Source organism: Alexandromys fortis, unplaced genomic scaffold, assembly GCF_014885135.2.
Source record: "Alexandromys fortis isolate MF-2015 unplaced genomic scaffold, M_Fortis_MF-2015_v1.1 scaffold_63, whole genome shotgun sequence".
Lineage (NCBI taxonomy): Eukaryota > Metazoa > Chordata > Mammalia > Rodentia > Cricetidae > Alexandromys > Alexandromys fortis.
In genome coordinates, this window is record NW_026067953.1 from 6328496 (window position 1) to 6341449 (window position 12954).

At 39.0% G+C, this 12954-nt stretch overlaps 1 protein-coding gene across 7 annotated transcripts in view; it reads right to left on the reverse strand.

Annotated features, from left to right (window-relative positions):
• Rps6ka5 (ribosomal protein S6 kinase A5) overlaps positions 1-12954 on the reverse strand; it is a 170349-nt gene that overhangs the window by 17458 nt on the left and 139937 nt on the right. For 5 of the 7 annotated variants that reach the window (XM_050151453.1, XM_050151451.1, XM_050151455.1 and 2 more), the window contains 4 exons: positions 5319-5480; positions 2961-3086; positions 2452-2585; positions 1755-1848 (listed from right to left, as the gene is read on the reverse strand). In XM_050151453.1, the coding sequence (XP_050007410.1) occupies positions 1755-1848; positions 2452-2585; positions 2961-3086; positions 5319-5480 (516 nt within the window). Of the gene's footprint in view, positions 1-1754; positions 1849-2451; positions 2586-2960; positions 3087-5318; positions 5481-9260; positions 9412-12954 lie in introns of all 7 variants that reach the window. The other 2 variants (XM_050151452.1, XM_050151457.1) reach the window with 1 other exon arrangement.

Sequence of the window (12954 nt, forward strand, 5' to 3'; positions counted from 1 at the left end):
ATGTAAAACAGATCATGGCACACAAAATGATCACCATTACTTTAGAGCCAAAGTCTGAAGACCCACCCTTAATCAACATCATTATTAGTTTAAAAACAGGACTGTATAGATATGAGGATCAACTGTGTCATTATCATAGGAAAAACTAAACACATATTTCAAAAAATGCATAACATAATAATTATTATATTTATACTACTACATGCAGCATTATATCTTAAGAAAATTTCTATTTTAGTGTCTCTTGCATTTTTAAAAATTGCCAACAATCAACTTAGAACATAAGTTTAAAAACTAGGAATGTAATTCTTGAGATAAGACATTAATCGGAAGAGTCAAGATCCAATGTTTGGGCTGAGATACAGTGAGGGTCACAGACACAAAACTATAGGTGTGAGCGTCTAAGGTCATCCATCAGTTTCTTGATTGAGAGGTTAATATTCTCTGTATTTGCATCAACAGGACACTGTCTTTTACTGTGCACCTTGAATGGACAGGGGACTTATTGTTCCCATGAGAATCTGAGTAGGCAGTAGAGCAGCAGGGAGAGCATTCTCAGAGTTCAAAAGCATCTCTTCTCATGAGAACAAGAGGATGAAATCTTACCCACTTAGATGTTTATTTCTTCACATAAAAAGGCTGGGTTTTGCCTCCTCTAAGATAGCAGAGCAAAGTAATTAAAAGTTTGTTGGGTTCTGAAGTTGTAAGGGTGGGGCTCAGATACCAGCTTCACCATCAACACACTGTAAAACTGTCACTGACCTTCTGAGTTTTGTTCTCTGAGTTCGCAGTGCTAAGGCAAGGACAAAGATGATACATACATGTAGAGTTTATGGTACAGTGCTTGGACCACACACTGCATAACTGGCAGCAAAATAGAATTTATGATGTATTCCTGCTTCCACCTGATATCACCATGGTGAGTCACTCTTAGTACTCAGAAACAAGTCCCAGCTATTCTAGTCAACAATGTCCTAGCAACACAATGGTAAGTGCCCAGAACAGGTTCTCCCTACTGGATTTTCACTGATTGTGATCCTGGTACAAGTCTCACGACCTTTATAAAGCTCAGATCCTTTGATGTTAAAATTAGAGCAAAACATATTTAGGACTAGTTTTGGCATTTGTGCCTTAATGCTGACCTGAGAAGGCTGGGGTGTCTGTACTGTGTCAGAGAAAATACTGAAACAGAGCAATTTCAGGCATGGGAGGTGGCAATGGGGCAACTGAGAGGTGCTACAGACCAGTCACAGTGATACTCCGCCTAAGGCCAAGTAACAGGTTTTTATGTGAGACTTCCATTGGAAAGCAGAACTAAGGTCCTATCCTGGAGGCTGAGCACTTGTTGCCACCTGGAACAAGATGCAAGGGAGCACCTTTGCCTTTCTGTTTCCTCATGTCCTTTAGCTTGCACCAACTGGGCTTAAGAGTCCATTTGATGCTAGACGTGTAAAGAATGCTGAAGGCTTACAATCACCAGTGTTGAATATGCACGGGTTAAGTGATGGTGGGTGGCAGCTGCACTCACAATAAGCACAATGCAATCTGTGACAGTGGCACACTGAACTCTTGCCCCTCTGGCATCCACCATGTCAGTAGGGCAACACTGGATAGAGGAAAGTTGAAGTGAAAGGAAGAACTGAGGCAGAGGTGAGCAGTGTGTGCTGGTTTCTTTTCCCCCCAGCAACACCAATAAAACTGGTGAGAAACTGAACCGTGTACATGAATTAGTACATGTGCATGGACTGAAATACCTGATCATGAAAAACTTCATGTAGCTTCACGATATTGGGGTGCCCTTCACAGAGTTTCAGAGCTGTTATTTCTTTCTGAGTATTGGCTTCCATCCTGCAAAACCAGACAGTTAACATCTACATGTCTCTCCCAGCAGACTTTGATGCCAGTGCCCCATCCCTAACTGTTTACAGTGCATACAGACTACCTTTGTCAGAGTAATGAATCATACCACCCACCAGGAAAGTCAAACTTTACTTTTTAAAGAAAAACTTCCCTCTGAGTCAGAAAGAACTAGTTATACAAAGCAATAGATGCTCTTCTTGCCTGACAATTTGGTAACATTATGCAATCATGAAGATTTAATCCATTGCCAGACAGCTAGCTGACTTGTTCTCTTCTCAAAGCTACCAGGAGGCTAAACAATTTTGGAGAAAATTATTTCAAATATTCAACTAGTCTGTAAGTCTGATTAAATATATCATCACTACAAGAAAATTTTGCCATGAAAACAACAGATTGTGATTTATATCCACAACTGATTGATTACTTGAAAATCCTAATGCTAGTAAGTATCAGGGGCCGGCTAGTAAGGTAAATGTTAATCCTGTGTGTAAAAGGTTTTACAATATACAGTTGACTTCCTTCTCCATAATCTTAACGTACAGAACTCCCTGAGTGGTATAAATACTTAAGAACCACTAGGACTGGTCATACCTTTTGCTGATTATTTTGACAGCAAATGCTTGATTACTTTTTTTGTGTACACACTTTCGACAAATCGAAAAACTTCCTTCTCCCAAAGGTTTGTCCTTCAGATCTAGGTCATAGTGTTGATAGAATGGTGAGTCCTATTAAGAAATCAACACCATTTAATTTAATAAAAGATTAGTACACAAAGGATATGTAAAGCTGTAAATTAGCATGTAATTATTAACAAACTTTAATGTAATATATTTAATCATTAAATCCATTTAGTATACTTATATATTCATGTATATATCTGTAGAAGATGCACTGTCCTCTCTCGCTGTAAAAAGGAGCTCATACAAGTTGATGTCTATGATCCTCTAGGGAAAACACTGCTAGTTCACTTATTCATCTTCTAAAACTACCCTTTAGTTCAACGATGATCTATTACATTTACTGGACTTAAGAACATCAGTTAGTATTTAAACATTCACACAAACCACAAATACAGAGCCGAGGCAACCACACCTATATACCTTCATCATTGCACTCCTGGCAACGTTTGTTACTCCAGGACGTTCAGCTCCCATATGGAACTGAAGAGGATCTATGACAGCTGCATTACGCTTGAAGAGGATCGATGGAGCAACAAAGGAATAGCCCTAAAAAGAGAAGGAACAATAAAGAACAAAGATCTGTAGTTTCACAGTTAGGCATAGTCTAGATTGTGATTTCTTCTTCTCATAAAAAAATGGTCAGATGAGGATAATTTTACTTTCATTCAAAATACAGCATTAACTCAACAGAAAAATGCTTTTCAGAAGGAGATAATGCCATCTTCTGGTAGAATTAGATCAATTCAAAAACAAAGGTAGAAAGACTTCCTCTCTATTTTACCCTCAAATCTGACGCAAGCCTGTAATTTATTGCAATGATGATAATATTGATTTATAAATGCAACTGACCTCAAAAAAGATACAGTCAACACATCAAATAAAGGAGCCCAAGTATTGTTTCAAACTAGAAAAATAACAAGTTTCGTTAAGGTTTATCTCTAATTTAGCAAATATTGAATTTGTATTCCGTGTTTTTAGAATACATAAACTTAAAACTAAGTTTTGGAAAAAGGAATAAGCCCAATGGGAGAATGATATGATAAACCAGTGATAAAAAAAATGCATGATTACTGTGTGCAACGACATTTACTGATTTACCAACAAACATCTACACATGGTTGGCCATGTACTCTAGTGACATAGAATATCCAAGAAGGACACTCTGGATGGCCAGAATAAACCACATTACAGGCACAGTGGTCAGAAAAGTACAGCTACAACACAGTTCAATAGGCACAGTATCAAACCTGATAAAGAACCTTTCCTAAAAAATTATTTTTAACCCTTTAAAGATACAAAATAATGTTTTATTAAAAATTTTCTCACATACATTGTTGTGATAAAATCTGACATAAACAAACAAGCAAATAAATACAGGGGGTGAAGAGATGGCTCAGTAATTAAAAGTGCATGCTGCTTTTTCAGAGGACCTGAGTTCAGTTCCCAGCACCCATGTCAGATAACTTGGAACGTTAGTCCTGGGGATCCAACAATTTCCTATGGCCTCTATAGGCACTTGCACCCACCCACATACCTAAAAACAAATCTTTAAAACAAAGATGAAAACAACCTGAGGAGAAATGGCTTATTTTAGCACACAGTTATAATCCATCACTTCCGGGAAGCCACAGAGACAAGAGCTACCTACAGACTGCTGGCCACATCGCACTCAAGAGTCAAGAAGCAGAGAACAATAGATGCTTGTGATCAACATCACTTTTTCTTTCTCATCCAGGACAGGACCCATCCCTGGTCTTTCCAAATTCAGGGCTTATCTTCCTGTTTCAGGTTACACAATTAAGAAAATCTCTCTGCCAGGTGGTGGTGGTGCACACCTTTAATCCCAGCATGTGGGAGGCAGAGGCAGGCAGATCCCTGTGAGTTCAAGCAGCCTGTTCTACAGAGCAAATTCAAGGATGGTCAAATCTATACAAAGAAACCCTGTCTTGAAAAATGAGAGGGGGACGGGAGGGAGAGGAGAGGAGAAAACCTCTCATGGGCATGCTCAGACACCAACTTAATCTAGCCAATCCCTTCTTTAGACTCCTCAGTGGCCCCAGATTCTGTCAAACTGACTGTAAACATCAGCCGTCACACCTGCTGCTGTACTTTACTCACATTGTTTGCTCCTCCAGACCAGTTATTGGTCTCCCTTAGCCATCCTCACCTTTCCCTGTTGTTCCATACAAAAAAGCCTCCTACAAACCCAGTCTTTAACAATATGGTTTAATACTAAATATTTTATAAGAATAGAGTAAAAACTAAAATATCATCATAATTTCCATATAAGTCTCAACAAAAATGAATTCTCAAGTATAAAAAGAATATTTACTCTTAAAAACCAAACACAGGCTAGGTTTTGGTGTACACCTTTGATGGCAGCAATGGGGAGGCAGAAGCAAGTTCAAGCCTGTTCTATATAGTGACCCCCGGAACAGCCAGGGTTACATATTAAGACCCTGTCTCAAAAAACAAACAAACAAACAAACAAATAAAAAACCCCATTAAAACAAATAAAAAACAAAACACTGAAATTCCACCTTCTCCTGTCTCACAAACAAAACAACCCCCCCCGCAGCAAAGAAGCCCCCAAAATAAGCCCAAGAAAACTAATAAATCTGCTATGTAGCAAACTGTAAGCTTCATGGTAGAACCTCAACATATCTCTGCATTTAGTTCTGAAATAATCACAGAACCCTGATTGTAAGACACCAACAAAACCCCTTTACTAGGAAAACTGACTTTCTCTGAAGCACACCTGGCACACTGGCACATTACCTGAAACAGCCTCTCTGAGCTCTGGGGCAGGGCTGCAGGAGAATAGGTAGGGTCCATCTCTGTGAACTCTTCAGCAAAGTTACTCACATCTAACTCATCCCGGATCACTGGTTTAAATGGAGCAGGCACTTTTTTGGCAGCTAAGTCATCCCAATTTATTTTCTAAAGCAGAGAAAGAAGATTGTGATAGAGCAGAAATTAAAAAAGTCAAAACACTTTATGAACAACAAACATGATTAAGTTGTTTTTTTTTTTTTGACAGGGTCTTCAGCTCTGGCAGACTTGGGACTCTCTATGTCAGTGGTTCCCACCCTCCCTAATGCTGTGACTCTTTAAGACAGTTCCTCATGTTGTGGTGACCCCAAACCATAAAATTATTTTTGCTACTACTTCACAACTGTAATTTTGCTATTGTTATAAATCGTACTATAAATATTTGTGTTTTCTGATAGTCTTAGGGGACTCAGGTCAAAGGTTAGGGGGTCAAGCTGAGATCCGCAGTAGACCATGTAGACCATATGTAGACTATGCTGGCCTTGAACTCAGAGATTGACTGCCTCTTTCTCCAAAATTCTGGGATTAAAGGAGTGTGTCACCAAACCTGGCTAAGACTTTAGTTACTAGTAAGTGGGATTAAAGCAAGAGTGCATATTTCAAACTGAGTGTTAAAAATATTATTTTTCCAAGCAGGATCCCATTTTCAGACTGTAGCATCTGAAAGGAGCCTGCTGCTTTCCCACCTCAGGAACCTCAGTGTCCTCTAGAGGGCACCAAGACACTCTGGTTCACCCTGGATCTCCCTCATAGATAAAAAGAAAAAAATTACTTTTGTCCTGAGCTTTGAAAGAAAAGTATTAAGCCAAAATGAAAACAAACAAAGAAACAAACCAACAAGTCCCTCAAGCTGTAAACTACTTCTATAAAGGGCTTCGATACTTTCTGTAAAGGTGATACTGACTCCTATTTTCTAGGGGCTCACCGATCTCTCCCCTTCCACTGGCTTTCCCTTGGGTTACCTGGACAGATTACAAAGTAAGAGCGTCATGAGTCAAGTGTTTGCTTATACTTGAGGTTTAAATAACACTGCCACAGTAGCTCTTTTCTCATTCAACCCCAATCAATATTTAGATACTGCCTCTTGTCTCCCCTCCATACACACTATCTGAGTAACTGACATGTTTTGTATTATTCAAATTCAACCCTCTGTTATTTATTTATGCTCCTTCTGTCAACTAAAATATCCTTAGATAATAGTCACTGAATAAAATCTTAAGGATTAGAATGTATCTATCCATGTTCCAGTTAGTGTTCATTCCTCTATGTGTCTGTAATGACTTTTTTATGGTTACAATAAACATCTATTTAATGTGAGGCATCTGCAGAGCAAATAATTCTTAAATTGTGATTCAGGTTGAAACAACTTCATAAAAATATGCTGAGACGAGGCACATCTATGGATCTCAACTACAAGATCACTTTTTTGCCCATTCTTCTTTCTCTTTTCTTTCCCGAATAACCTCTTTCAGATAGGGTTTAAGGTAGAATTTGCCTTCCTCATACGTTATCCACTGCTCCTTAGGCAAAGATCAACTGCCGCATGCTCAGGTCCAGGGCTCTCTTAATTCGAAACATCCCGTCATTACAAAGACCCTCAGGAAGCCTTTTATGGCTTCCTCTACATCTCCAGTCTCAGACTGTATCAGCTCACAGTAAACCCAGTTTGTTGAATCCCGCAGCATTATAATACCATTTTCGAAAACCATCCAGCCACATGTACAGCAAGTCTGGCCGCTACAATGACCTGAGATTCAATGACTTCTATTATAGGCATACGGTTTGTGCTTTACTTGCTGAACAAACATTAAGGAAAATTCTAGGGCAGGTGAAATGGCTCAGTAAAGTACAGGTGTTTGTTGCCAAACATGACAGTCAGACTTTGATCCTCAGGGTCCCACACTGTTAAGAAAAGAACTCACTCTCAGGAGTTGTCTTCCCCACCCCCACTAAAATTTTTAAAAGAATCTTTAAAAACAACAAACTTGTAGAATAAAGGAGAAATTTAAAGGAACATGTTGTTACCAAAAGAATGTTCAATATGTAGAAAATTGAATGCTATTATTATTCTTCCTACTTCTACACCATTATACAGAAAAGATCAGTTAGATCTTTGTAAGTAGATTTCTGACCTACCCCTATCATTTAAAAACGAAAGAAATTACATAAATCAAAATTCTTATTCCAAGCTATCAAGCAAAAAAATACACCCATATTCTAAAGACACACTGCAACATTCACAAGTACAGGGAACAATAAAAAAGAAGGTTGTAGAAAAAAACAATGGAGGCATTCTGTTTCAATTTTACTTGTTAATTTTAAGCCAAAATATGAACAAGATATAACGTTTGTTCAAAAAGTGCTATTTCTCAACCAATGCACAAAACTTTTTCATTTTATTCTAAATGTGTTTGTCTCTGTTACTAAACTTAATATGCTTTACAGTAATATTTAAAAAAATGGTTGGATAGAATAAAATACTGTTTGCAGAAAGAAATAAAAAGATCTCATTTTTTGCAGGGTAGTGGTAGAGCACACCTTTAATCCTAACACTCAGGAGATAGAGGCAGGTGAATCTCTGTGAGTTCAAGGCCAGCCTAGTCTACAGAGTGAGTTGCAGAACTGGCTCCAAAGCTACACACAGAGAAACAGTGTCTCCAAAAACCAAAGAGAAAAAAAAAAAAAAACCAAAACAACAACAAAAACACCAGAGAGAGAGAGACAGAGACAGAGAGACTGAGATCTCATTTTCAATGATGATATCACCTCCACTCCTTTCACAAAGGACAAAACCTATGCCCTCATGCATGCCAGGCAAGTGCTCTACCACGGAGCTACACCCAATCTTGCTTATTTTATATTTAAAAAGCAATAAATAGCACTGTGAAAGCTTACTTGAAATAATTGTTTCTTCTTTGCTTACTATACTTTATTCATCTGTTCTGGTGATAATAATACAAAAGTTTACAGAATAAAAACACACAATGTGGATGAATCCTCCAGAGCATTTAACATTAAGGTCACGCCTGTTGAGCTGTAACGTCATGTAGCAGATATATGTTCAGAATGTTAGAAACGAGACTATGCCACCCCAGGTTTCACCATTTAGACTGAAATTACTAAGAAGTACCCCCACCCCACTATTTGTTATTTGGAATAAACTGGGCAAATGAAATTGGCAGGCACCCTAGTGCTCTGTGGAATAGTGTCACTTGGCTTTTTCAGAAGAAAAGCATTTTATAGAGAAAAGAAAGCAAAAGGAAACTTATGCCACAGACACTGACTGAGACACCAGCAGGCTCGGAATATTCTAATATTGTTCCGGGAAACAGAAGAGGCACTGGAATTGGTGAACGAAAGCTGAACCCGGTATAACAGCTCATGAACTCCTACAAGAGATATACATACCCTCAGTCCATGAGCAAACCCCAGAGTCACCTACAGAAACCATTACCTAGAATTCGACCAGCTGTGTCCAACCCGCAGGCCACACCCAACCCTCAAAAGACCATGAATGCTGCCTAACACAACATTATAAACCTGAAAAAAACATGAGAGTTCAGGGGCAATATTTTTTTTTATTTATTTTATTTTTATTTTTATTTTTTTTTTTCAGGGGCAATATTTTTTGGCAACTCAACTGCTCCATTTTCAAGCATGAGCTCTGTTGCTGATAGCATCCTGTCTCAGTGTCAGAGGTTAGACATGGCTATAAAGAAAATGTACTGCTATCATGATCATCTTTACTTCTAATGCTTCATATCTACAGAAGTAGAATTCTGGTCCTTCCTAAATGGTATCTGTTACACGAATTGGGGGACTAAAGTATAGGTGAGAGGGGGAAGTGACAACAAGAAGGATTAAGTATACTTATCTTCTAAATTTTACCTCAAAGAAGAGATGTTCTTTGATTTCATCCGCATCCCGGGGGCCACATCCCAATCGCTTCTTGGGATCTTTCATCAAAAGACGCTGAAGCAGGTCTTTAGCTAGAGCGCTCATTTCCTGAGGATATGGAGGCTCACTTTTTAAGATTCTCCTGTGGATAGATAAAATTTAGTGTTTGAACAACCAGAGACTGAAGTTACAGCAGTAGATATTTTGGTGAAAACAAGTATGGTGAAACATTTTGAAACTGAACCATATATTAAAGATGAGTGGCCAGGGACATGGCTCAGAAGATAAGAGCACTTGAGTTCAGTCTCTAGACCCACAAACTGTTCCTTAATCTCCATATGCAGCGCAGGGCACATGTGTACCACCTCCCTACCACCTAACAAACAAACAAACAAATAAACAAATCAATCAAATAAAGGGATGAGCAGGAATGAAAAGAAATCACTGGATTATTCTTCAGTATAAGTCAATCTTGATAAGAAATTATTATCTCAAGTATTTCACTAGTGAAAATTCAAAAGAGGGACCTTTGGGCTAGACTACACCTTCCACGTACAATGAGAAGGATCCTCTGACTAAAGTCTTTCAAGAACTCTTAATAACTTAAGGTGAAATAACTCAAGAAAGAACTATAGTCTTCCCTCACCTCACTTCTTCCCAGTAGAGTAGCAATCCAAAGCGAACGAGGGAGGTCAGCCAGGACAGAACAGAGAGCCACGTGACTCTGGGTTCAGTATCGCTGTCTGCAACCACAGCGTGGTTCTCAGGGGAGAGCATCTGCTTCCCCACATGCTATCATAGCACAGACAAGCCCACGAGGAGTGGGAGTCACAAACAGTGAAAAATGTGTTTACCAAGTTTGCCGAGAAATGTATTCTGTGGTCATATTAAACAACAACAATCCAAAACAATCCAAGTGTATGATTTCACCTCAGTAATTTAATGATAAAAATAATGAAATCAGTGAAATAGAGAATCTTAACACTGTACACATGGTGATAAGGTTCATTATTTTGGTTTACAACAAGATTTCTGCATTGTACAAGTTAATAACTATTACAGAACTGGGGATATACTTAATCGGAAATCCCTTGGCTAGTATGAGTTACTAGGTTTAACATCCAGTACCACAAACCTAAACCTAAATATAACAAACAAAAACAAAACATCAAACAACAATAAAAACAGGTAGAAAAAAACCCTAAAACATAAATGTATGAAAGCATAGTACAGTCAAATCATGGCTCTAAGCTCCCACCCTTAGCTGAGGAATTACTGACGGTTGATGGCTTCTGGGGAGAAAATGTCAGTTTTGTGTAAGGGTGTAGCTCTGGTAGGTCACTATGTTCGAGTGGACTGCTCTACATCATGAGTATATGGACAGCACAAATGGGACTTCATGGGTTACTGAAAAGTGAGGGGGGTCGGGCAGTGGTGGCACACACCTTTAATCCCAGCACTCGGGAGGCAGAGGCAGGCAGATGTTTGTGAATTCGACACCAGCCTGGTCTACAGGAGCTAGTTCCAGGACAGGCTCCAAAACTACAGAGAAACCCTACCTCGCGGAAAAAAAAGAAGGAAGGAAGGAAGGAAGGAAGGAAAGAAAGAAAGAAAGAAAGAAAGAAAGAAAGAAAGAAAGAAAGAGAAAAGAAAAGAAAAGAAGGGAGTGTGCTGTGGAATAATCTTTCTGCACACTGTGAATATGTATCACTCTCACTGGTTAATAAAAAGTCAACAGGCTGGTAGCTGAGCAGGAAGTTAAGTGGAAAAGCCAAACTGAGAATGATAGGAAGAAGGGTGGAGTCAGAGGAGTCACCAGACAGACACAGAGGGAGTAGAAATGAATGTGCCATGCTAACAAAGGTACCACCATGTGGGAGAGGGCAAATAAGAAATATGGGTTAACTTAAAATGTAAGAGCTAGTTAGTAATAAGCCTGAACTACTGGCCAAGGATTTACAATTAATATAAGCCTCTGAGTGATAATTTGGAAGTGGCTCCTGTATAGCAGTAGCTCAAGGAGAAATTAGGAGGAAGAATGAGAGGAATGTGATCAAAACACTTTGTATGAAATTCTCAAAGAATGAAACTATAATATTAAGAAAGAAAAGATAGATAAACAAACAAATTCTACTTGTCCCAGGCAGTGGTGGCACACATGCCTTTAATTCTACCACTTGGGAGGCAGAAGCAGGAGGATCTCTGAGTTCAAGGCCAGCCTGGCCTACAGAGTGAGTTCTAGGACAGCCAGAGCTACACAGAGAAACCTTGACTAAAAAAAAAAATCCTGTATGCCTCTGGGGCAGTATTTGTTTCTGAAACAGGGTCTCATCTCATGTAGCTCATGAGAGTCAAGAACTGGTTATGTAGTTAATGATAACCTTGAGCTCTTGATTCTCCTGTTTCCATGTGTAAAGTATTGAAATTACAGCTGTGTGCACTATGCCTAACTGTTATTACTGACAGTTTCTCTTGTGCATGTTTTAAACTATTATAAACATTACTTTTAGAATAGAAGTAGGATGAACTTCATTTCAGAGTCACTGAGAAGAGAACAGAGTGTGGCTAGGGAATCTTGCAAGCGTGCCACTGTACATAGTTGTCACCATCTGCAAGGCACTCTTTCTCCTCCAATGTAACTCCATTTTGACTACTTCCCTGACAACCTGGTCCCCAAAGAACCATACCTCTTCTGTACTTAAGAGTGCCTTACCACTCAAACATTTATCAAAAAAATGTGAATTTTACTTAGGACATGGACTAGGCCTTTCTTTCTTTCCTTCCTTTTTTCCTTCCTTTCTTTCTTTTTTGCTTTCTCTTTAGGAAAATTAATTAATTCTTTTCCTATTGTTTGTAAGCCATAATCCGACAGTCTTCTATCAGGAAGGAGCCTCTACTAGACCAGGAGGAACGGCAGCGTGGAAATAAGCACTCTCAGAGAGACAGTGGGAAGTAACTCCCCATCACCATGCACTTGATCCCAGCCCAATCTCAAAGCAGCTGGCTGGGTCCTTAGGCCAAATAAACCTGTTTTTTTTTAAAGTTATTTATTTATTATTTTTTATCTGTACACCAGCAGTTGCCATCACCTACTTGTCAGCGTTGAGAGTTTACCCATTATAATGTGGGTAAATTTCCTCTCAGCTTAGATGATCGCATGTAGTGTACCGGGGCTATGGCAACAATTCCATGGGGGTACGTTCCTTCCTCTAGACATGGGACTGACTGCAAAGGGGACAGAACATTCCAGGCTATCACTTCACTTGGGGTGTTATGAAGTCCTCACTTGGTCCTTATAGCTTGTTCCTCCTTTACCCAAAGCAGTTTACTTACTGGGAGCAAAGATTCTTTGGCAGCTTTGTCTGCTTTTGAAGAAAGAAGGGTCATTTTAAATACTCTGCTCCCCGCATTGAACCCTTCTGCTCCTGGGATTTAGTATAAAGCTACTACAACTGTGCCATGCAGAATAATGTACAGAAGAAGAACAATGGTAGGAAATGTTAAGGTACTTGGGGTAATGAACACAATACTCTGGGAAGCAAAGACACTGAAAATACTTATAATGAAGAAGAAAACACCAAACAGCAAACTAAGAATCAAAGACCTTATACAATAAGCTAATAAAGAATTTTATCATAAAGACGTGAGAACATAGGAAAGCCAAACTCCTCCCTTCCTCCCTCCC